The 8,859-nt window shown below is 37.7% G+C and overlaps 1 protein-coding gene across 1 annotated transcript; it reads left to right on the top strand.

Annotated features, from left to right (window-relative positions):
* The first annotated feature begins 495 nt into the window (after positions 1-495).
* Positions 496-8,563, top strand: LOC582158 (regulatory factor X-associated protein). The gene is made up of 5 exons (XM_795070.5): positions 496-590; positions 2,652-3,035; positions 4,195-4,458; positions 5,211-5,324; positions 7,627-8,563. Exons 2-5 carry the CDS (start codon positions 2,970-2,972, stop codon positions 7,807-7,809), a joined length of 627 nt encoding a protein of 208 aa, XP_800163.1. The 5' UTR covers positions 496-590; positions 2,652-2,969; the 3' UTR covers positions 7,810-8,563.
* The last annotated feature ends 296 nt before the right edge of the window (positions 8,564-8,859 follow it).

The raw sequence follows: 8,859 nt of genomic DNA, 5'->3' as shown, positions 1-8,859 counted from the left end.
TGTATGCGTCTCTTTGGTAAAGGTTTTTTGAAGAAATAACGTTTAAAACACGTCAATAAGAGAACTATGGAAATTGCAGGAGAGCAACACTCAGTCGATAAATATTGAATAGTCTTTCCTTGCGCAATGTGCCATAGATTTTCGAAATAATTGGTCATCAATTTTCCTCTCTCATCCGCAAATTCGCAGTCGCAGTGACGAGTCCGCCCGCACACATAGAATACAAATACGTTGTCATTCGCAGCCGTTATAGCCTAGCCTACATGTAGCTGCTCTCCGCCAAATTTGGCCTTATTCTATTCGTCTTCAATTTGTAATATTGTAAATCTTCAATTGAAAAATAATTGATCCTTTACCAGGAATAAAAGATCTCACCTTTGATACTTTTATCAAATATTTTATGATTCAAAAATATTTCAAGTCACTCATGATATAAAAATGATTTAAATGAAACAGGCAAATACAATTTATATATTTTCTTTTACTGAAAATAGACTAAAAATCAAATTTCTCTCAAGTCAGACTCAAGTCTTTTTGTCCATTTAAACTGTCATTCAGCCCAGCTGCTCCAGACTTTATCGCTTGTGCAGGTGAGAATTTTCTTATTACTAATCAGCGTTTTCATTGAATTTTTCCGGGATAAAATAGATTTTACAATACCAGAAAGAATGGATGGTGTAGCAGAATTATGAACATTACTGTTTACACTTCAGAGCTGAGTTCGGTCCCACTAACTGAGATTCATGTGATGAAAAATGGGTTCTAGAGTAGCTATATTTAAACCTTAATGTTGGGGCTTTGCCCTTGCCTTGGTGATAATATGAAATATGATATTCATTGATGATGATGTCAGCCTTAATTGGCACGAATTTGCTTGCATGAAGAATGGTGTAAAGGAAACATTTAAAATGTACTTAATTAATCACTCATTCGATCCTGCACGCGCTCCCATTGGCCGATCCGCTCGAGCGGTTTTGAATTTAAGTAAGAGGGGGCTAACCTAAGCTAAGCAGAGAGCACAATGACGATGCCAATACGTAATAGACCTATTACATAATTAATACACAGACACATCTAAAATCAGGGAGCTTCGGAGCTCCAGAGCCTACATAGGAAACGATTCAAACAGCAGACTGGGTCACATTTTTTCTAAATGTAAAGAAGTAGTACCGGTAATTACAATTTTGACTTACCACTTTTTTCGAATGCTCTGGGCATCCATTCAATCACTTGAGAATTGAAATTATAATATGAAGAAGTCTTTGATGAGAAACAGGGTGATTCCTTGTCCTTAACCAAGTCATCCCATGTTGTCGTTGATTCAGTATTGTGCGCTGGTTTCCATTGTCCGTTTGTTTTACTCCATAAAAGATAATACTGCGAACCATTGGAGCACTAGAGACTGGTCTTACATGGCTGATATACTGCTTTTGTTTTTGGTAAATGTCATAACTGTGTACAATCACAGATAAACTGGACGTGTACACGTAGAGGAAATTATATTCTTCAAAGTATTTTTGAAGTAAATCTTGTTAATGCTTCTATGAGTTTTAAAGACACCATCTATTGATTCTCAAAACTCTTTAACACCACAAATTTACTCACAGTTGGCAATTGATGACACCTAAATAGCAGTAAAATATTTAAAAAACCAACTCCCAATGTTGTAACAAATACTTTGAAAATTTAAATGTAATCATGTGCATTATCAATATTCATAACTGAAAAATGATATCTAACTATATCGAAAACTTAATTGTACATGTTTTGATATGAATTGTGTTAAAATAAACTTTGTTATGCGGGATGGAGCAACCGAAAACTAATTATGTACATGACTGTATTGATGATGTGTCACAGAGTATATAATTGTAGATGATATTGATGCAATAAATAATTTCATGTCATTCTAGATAGTCATTTATTACTAAGATGTACATAACTCTTTTGAACTTCTCTTTATTTATACTGAAAGAAATAATAAGTGCATTTCTTCTTTTCAATTGTCTCTTGTATTCTCATTTTCCTTTGTTCTCTCCTCCTACTGGTATTGTATTCCATCTCTTCTTTTATAAACTCCTGGGGGGGGGGGGGTGTTTCACAAAGATCCTAAGTTGAAATTATCTCTAAGTTGGACTTAACAATTATGGAAAGCCGTTAGCATCCTTGAAAATATTTTGTAAAAGTTATTTTAAAAGGCATAAAATGTTGATTCAAATCATTCATATTTTCTATTATCATGGGAGATTTCATGTTCTTGATGTGGAATTTATGATAAGTCTAAAATACTTGAATTTTCGCTTTTGAATATATTTCATTATAAGGCTACAAATGGCTCTCCATAATATTTAAGTCCAACTTAGAGTTAAGCTCGACTTAGAATCTTTGTGAAACACCCCCAGGTGTTTGCTAATTTATCGTAATCTGCATCTGAATCAGAAAGCTTTGTAATCTACATGATTTTACATAATTTATAGAAAAGTTCAAGCAAAGGTCTTCCTAGGAAGTATCCTGTAAATCTCTACAATGCAAATCTAGCACCTTTTCTATCACATTAATCCAGCTGTTACTACATGTACTATTGCACAGCAGGATACAGTATTAGAGACATTCATGACCTACTACAGCTGTGCAATCACATGTCATTACAGGTCAGAAGCATTTGGAGGCCCATCTAGGTCCAGTCCCAGATACATGATGAGCCTATCTGGATCCAGTCTTTGGTTTGGTACACGAAGGTCTAGTCTCTGAGAGACCAAAAAGTGTATGCCCATCTAGGTCCAGTCCTAGATACATGATGAAGGTCTAGTCTCCAAGAGCCTATCCGGATCCAGTCTTTGGTTTGGTACATGCAGGTCTAGTCTCCAAGAGTCCAAACAGATACAGCCCATCTAGGTCCAGTCCTTGATACATGAAAGCTAAGTCCTTGAGAGCCCAACCAGGTCTAACTCTAAGCCCAGCAGTTCAGCATGGCTCGATCTCCAACAACTACTAGCATCAGCAGTGGGAATGTCACTGTTGTTGGCAAACAAGGGGTAACTATTTGAACACCTCTACTCTACTCTCCTTTCTTTCTTTCACTAAATCACAATCTCAAGTTGGTCAATTGTTCCGTTTGTCAACTTCATTTATTTATATACTTATTATAAAGTTCAGTTGAGGGGTCATTAGGTATTTAAGTTCATCATTATGTACAAGAATGTACATCTATAACAATTTTGTTTTGTGGATCCCTTGTAATCTGTTCCACAATGATTTCTTACAAGTAAGGGACCATTATAAGAATATTTATAGAAACAAGGTGATGAACATTGTTGGAATAACTGACAAATTCTTGAGTCATTTGTTCATTTTACAGGGTCATTGTACTTTTTTACACCTGTCCTTGTCACATGTATATTTTGTCTACACTAGGGCAACAGTTTCTAACCTTGATGCTCTAATTGCTTTGACAGCTCACTCAGGAAGCCATAGTACAACTTGAACATGAAACGATGGCCGATTGATCAAAAGAAAAGAACATGGCAATGCACTCTGAATTAGAATAGATAAGGACCAAAATCATGAGTAGACCAAACAAGAAATGCCTGTACAGGAATATCCTAGCTTATTCAAACTTACTACAGTCAAACCTGCTTTAGTGACCACCTGTTTACAAAGGCCACATTTGTTGTTTCCCTTGAAAATTGTTTCTCATTGAATCATGTACTAAAGGAACCTGTCTGCAAAGGCCACCTTTTTTTTCTTCCCTTGGGCGGTCGCTATAGACAAGTTTGGCTGTATGTATATCCATAAACAGATAGAATTAAAATAGAATAGGTAATTTTAAATATCCTACATAGTTTACCTGACTGTGTATAATGTAGAACAAATCACTGCTTAGCCACTCAGATTTAGAAGTATTTTCAATATCGAGCTATATTTAGAGGAAAGAAATGCATGTGTTACCTCCAGAGTTTAACAGCTTTACCAACGAATGCTGTGTCAATTAATTCACTCCTACAGGAAAGAATACTCTAATTCAAATGTTTGTAAACAAAAGAGTGGCTTTGAAAGTGAAAGGTTGAAAGGCTGTAAAGCGCTTTGAGAGGGCCTGCGGTCCTGAAAAGCGCTATATAAGAACATATTATATCAATATATTAATATTAATATATTAATATTAACATATTAATATTATTGTTATTGTTATTATAGGACTATAGCCCAGCAGCGATAGTGGGGGGTCTGCGCGCCCCCTCTCCTGCGCCGAGCGAGGCAAGCACCAGCTCCAGCAACCAGTCTCTGGACCTGATGCGCTGCAAGAAGTGCAGCGTGGACAACTGCCAGGAGATGCTGGTGGTGTCGGGGAAGCGGCGCAAGGGTCCGTGGATGTGCAGCTACCACCGTAATAAGACGTACAAGGCCAAGAAGAAACAGAAGGACCAGATGACGACTAACATTCAAATGTTCAAGAAAAAGGTTGGTATCCCCTTAATACCGTGGATTGAAATTTAAGGTAGCTTGCAACTTGAAGACGGTTCAAACAAATCTTTAGTTGTATCAATATTTCCCACCAAGATGTACGGAATTTGGATTGTTAATGTTTGAAATTGAACTCATAAACTGGTAAGTTTGTCAAGGATTAGAGCAAACAGATATTAAGACCAACCGAATTTATCATAGGTATATGTCCAATTTAAAGTCAAGAGACAGTCACTAGTTTCGAAAGTGTGAAATAGATTTTTTTCATGTAGCAAGCGGACACCCAAGTCTTTTCAACTGCATCATATCTTTTAAGCCCCACAGCACTTCTTATAGCTACTTGCGCCCTCCTTATAGCGAACGATGCCTAATCGGTGACTGTTGATCCCCCATGGTCCCCTTTTTTGTATGTTGATTAAGAGCTGATTTGATGAGATAACCACCTCCTGGCCAAACTAGTGCAGATAGGCTTTAAAAGGAAACTTTTTAGAGACATGAACATGGACATAATGCGACATCGTTATCTTTCTCTTTTCTGTAACTTAATATACTTCTAATTTATTATTTGTTATATCTTGCTATTCTGTGATATTTATTTATTTAAAGTCACATGAAGTGGAAAAGAAGATCTTCAGGTTATAGTTATATAGATAACCCATGTGACTCGTTTCAAATCTTACTGTTCTCTTATGATTTTGTCTTTGCCGAATAATGATACTAATAATGATGATGATGATATTTATCAACAGGAAGAAGAGAATGTACCCAAGCCTTCAAGTCTGCAGTCTATCCCTGGTGGAGAGAAGTCTGCACCTGATGATGGACTACCTAGACTAGACCAGGTCCTCAATGAGAAGAAACTGGTAAGTGACAACAGGCCAAGACAGGCTCAGATGTCTTAAAGCCCATCTGTACTAGTTTGGCTAGGAGGGATGAGACCACCCAGGAAAGTCACTGACAGGTGGCCATCTCATCAACTCAGCTCTCAATTAACATAAGAAAAAGAGGATCATAGGGGACCAATGGTCACCCAATTAGGCATTGTTTTCTATATAGAGGGAGCAAGTAGCTACAAGTAGTACAGTGGGCCTTTAAAACCTGCATGGTAGATTGCTGAGGGCTCAAAGGTCAAAGGTCGTCCAGAATGGATGTTATTGGTATTTTGTGGAAATTGATTATGAATTTACCTATAAAACATGAGATCACATTACTGACAAATTATTAATGACTGGTATTTCAAGATAGTAAGACATTTCATTTTCATATTCATCCTCTTCTTCTTTTTCCTCTTCCTCTTCCTCTTCTTTGTATTAATATTTTTATTGTTATTTGTGTAAGTTATTGTTTTTGTTCCAGCATTCTATCAGTGGAGTAATGTCTTTGACAGCTTTTTGTATCAATTCCTGCACTGCCTGATGAGCATTATTATGAAACGGAGGAGAGAATAAGAATAACAAAAACAGTGCAGGGGTAAACCACTCCAGTCATATTATAAACATAGGTGTGATGACTCAAGCAGAATATGACTAGGAAGGAAATGAAATTATTATGTCTGTCCGTACCTGTCCCGAGGTTATGTTTATTTAATTCAACAGGGAATGCTTTCTCATGCAGTGGGTGTCATGATAGCTTTAAAGATCATCAGGTGGGAAAATGAAAGGGAGCCATTGCCTTTTAAGGAGTGGGGTACTGGCTGTTCAGCATCGGGCTTTGTTTACAATTTGTTTAGAATACATGCCTGTGTAAGGAAAAATAACAGTGCAGGCATTCAGGCAGTTCACAAAATCAGTGCCTTTCATGGACAATGTGCACATGTGTCTTGGGAAAGGTAAAGTAAGCATCCAGGCAGCTCACAAGAAAACATACATCTGTCATCCTCTTCCTCTTTTCCGCTTCCTCCACCCTCAACCTCTCCATTTCTCTTTCTACCTTTGATGACAGATTAGAAGAAGAAGAAGATATCAATTCTCCATTTCCTTTTCTGCCTTTTTACATACCGTAATTAACGTTGTATAAACCGCCCTCGTGTATTAACCGCACCCCTCTTTTTAGCCCTGAAAAAAAAAAAAAAAAAACTTTTTTTTTTTGCCAACTTTTTTTTTGCCGACTTAAAAAACAGTAGAGGACCTAGGATAGAACCTTGTGGTAGGCCATGTAATAAGGGAGTTTACAGATACAATCTGCGCATGGGCAGATAAAGGTCATTTGTACCAAACTGGTAAAACCCACAGAGATGAATACTGGATATGCACTCATGAAAGTTATGTAACATTATTCATTTATGCACCAACGGTACATTCTATGATACGCAGGTGGAAGTATTCTTTTCAAGAGGTCAAACAAAAGGTATTCATGAAGCACATCTAGGACTTTGGCATTTATTTGGGGTCATTTGTACCATGTGCTATCTGTAAACTCCCTTATAGAAGAAAAATTGGAGGAATTATTATTATCAACTACATATTGAAATCTATCAGAAAGATTACTTTCAAACCAAGATGACAGACAAATTTGAGTGTTGTTCTAGTTTCCGAGTGGTGAGTCAACACACCGATTACTGAGCTGGGAGACATTGCCAGGCATAGTGCCAGGTGGAGGGGCATAAATCGAAACTTTAATTTGTTTTTTTTTTGTTTTGTTTTTTTGGTGTACCGTGTATAAACCGCACCCCCGACTTTGAAAGGGTGCGGTTAATACACTGTTAATTACGATACCTAAATAAAAATATCATTGAAACTTTGGAACTCTCTCCCACTTTAAAAGCAGGACTGCACTACTTGTAGTACCTGTTGATCCCCCAGGGTCCCCTTTTTCTTATGTTAATTGAGAGCTGATTTGATGAGATAACCATGTGCCAGTGAAAGGAAATCATGTAGGAATGTTAAAGCCATTTTAGTATTTGCCATGTAGCTTTATAGGGATTGCAATCATCATCATCATCGTATGGCTTCTGTTTTTCCCATGCTCTCTGAAGCCAATAACTTTTTTTTCTCTGACCATACCATCTCGGTCTACCCATCCTGATCTCCTGTGAGATTATTGTCCGCCCTAAGGATTGGAAGATATCTTCATTTTTCTTTCTACCTTGTTGAAAACCCCTCATGGTGGGTTTGCAACTTTCCCTGTGATGTATATTTACTGTGTTCATGGTTTTTGATATTTCAGGCTCTATTGAGATCACCAGCCATCATCAAGTTCCTTCAGGAAAGCCAGCAGCAGCTGTCCCACACGCACCATCAGCAGAGCTCAAGGACATCATTCACACCAGGACATACCTCGGCATCTTCAAGAGACGAACACTTCCTGCATGCATCTCCTCCAAAGTTCGCGAAGGGAGGACAAATGTGAACTCACATGTAACATGACTTTGAACTCCTTGACATGTTTCAGCAAACATCATTCACACCAGGGCATACCTCGGCATCTTCAAGAACTCATGCAACTCCTAGACATGTTTCAACACTGCCCAGAATGAAACACTTCCGCATGTATCTCCTCCGAAGAGACCAAACCGGCCAAGGAAGAAGAAATGTGGTCGGAGAAACTCCAGAACATGTGACAGCACAGCAGTGTTGATACAATACTTCTTTCAAGCTGAATGTCTTTCCAAGTTGGCAAAGGAGGAAAAATGTGGACATGTTTCAGTATTGTTTCAGTTACCTCCAGAAGTTAGCAAAGAGATGAATGTCATCAAATATGGTTCGGTCACTCCTAGACATACTGCAGCAACACCAAGATATAAACAGTTCCTTATTACACCTTTTAACAAGCTGGAGAAGGAAGGGCAAACACGTGGACACGTTCTCCGAGATGAACGCTTCCTAGACGTGTCTTCTCCTTATCTTGCAAAGGGGAAGACGATGTGATCCTAATTGTGTGGTGGTGGTTATTTTACCCGACTGCTAAGAAGCATAAATGCTTGTTAATAAGCAACCAGACGGCCGGCGGCTTTAGGTCCTTTTCTACGGGCCTGTGTAAAACCCATGGCGTGTAAATGAGCCATTACTTCATTATCTAATGCCCAGTTTATATTTTGACTGTGCAATTTTTGTAAATGGATGTAAATACATTGATATGTTAATAAATTATTGAACAACTGAAAGATTTGTCATACGTGCATGTATTCCTTACAAAAGTAATTATCATTGATTAGAAAATGTATACAAGGCTTTTTTTTTCTAATACTGTGAGTCGTTTGCTCATTCACATTTACTCTAAAATCCTGATTTAAAAAGAATTGTATCATTTGAGTGAGCATAGTGATGGTGGTGAGCAGAAAGGAGTGATAGGGATAGATGATGTTGATGATGGTGGAGGTGATATTGATGGTGATCATGATGATGGTAATAATAATGGTGAGGATGATGATAAAATAGATTATGGTGGTGTTCATTATAA

Source organism: Strongylocentrotus purpuratus, unplaced genomic scaffold, assembly GCF_000002235.5.
Source record: "Strongylocentrotus purpuratus isolate Spur 01 unplaced genomic scaffold, Spur_5.0 spur5_scaffold_11, whole genome shotgun sequence".
Taxonomy (NCBI): Eukaryota; Metazoa; Echinodermata; class Echinoidea; order Camarodonta; family Strongylocentrotidae; genus Strongylocentrotus; species Strongylocentrotus purpuratus.
This window is presented reverse-complemented; position numbering and strand designations above follow the sequence as displayed.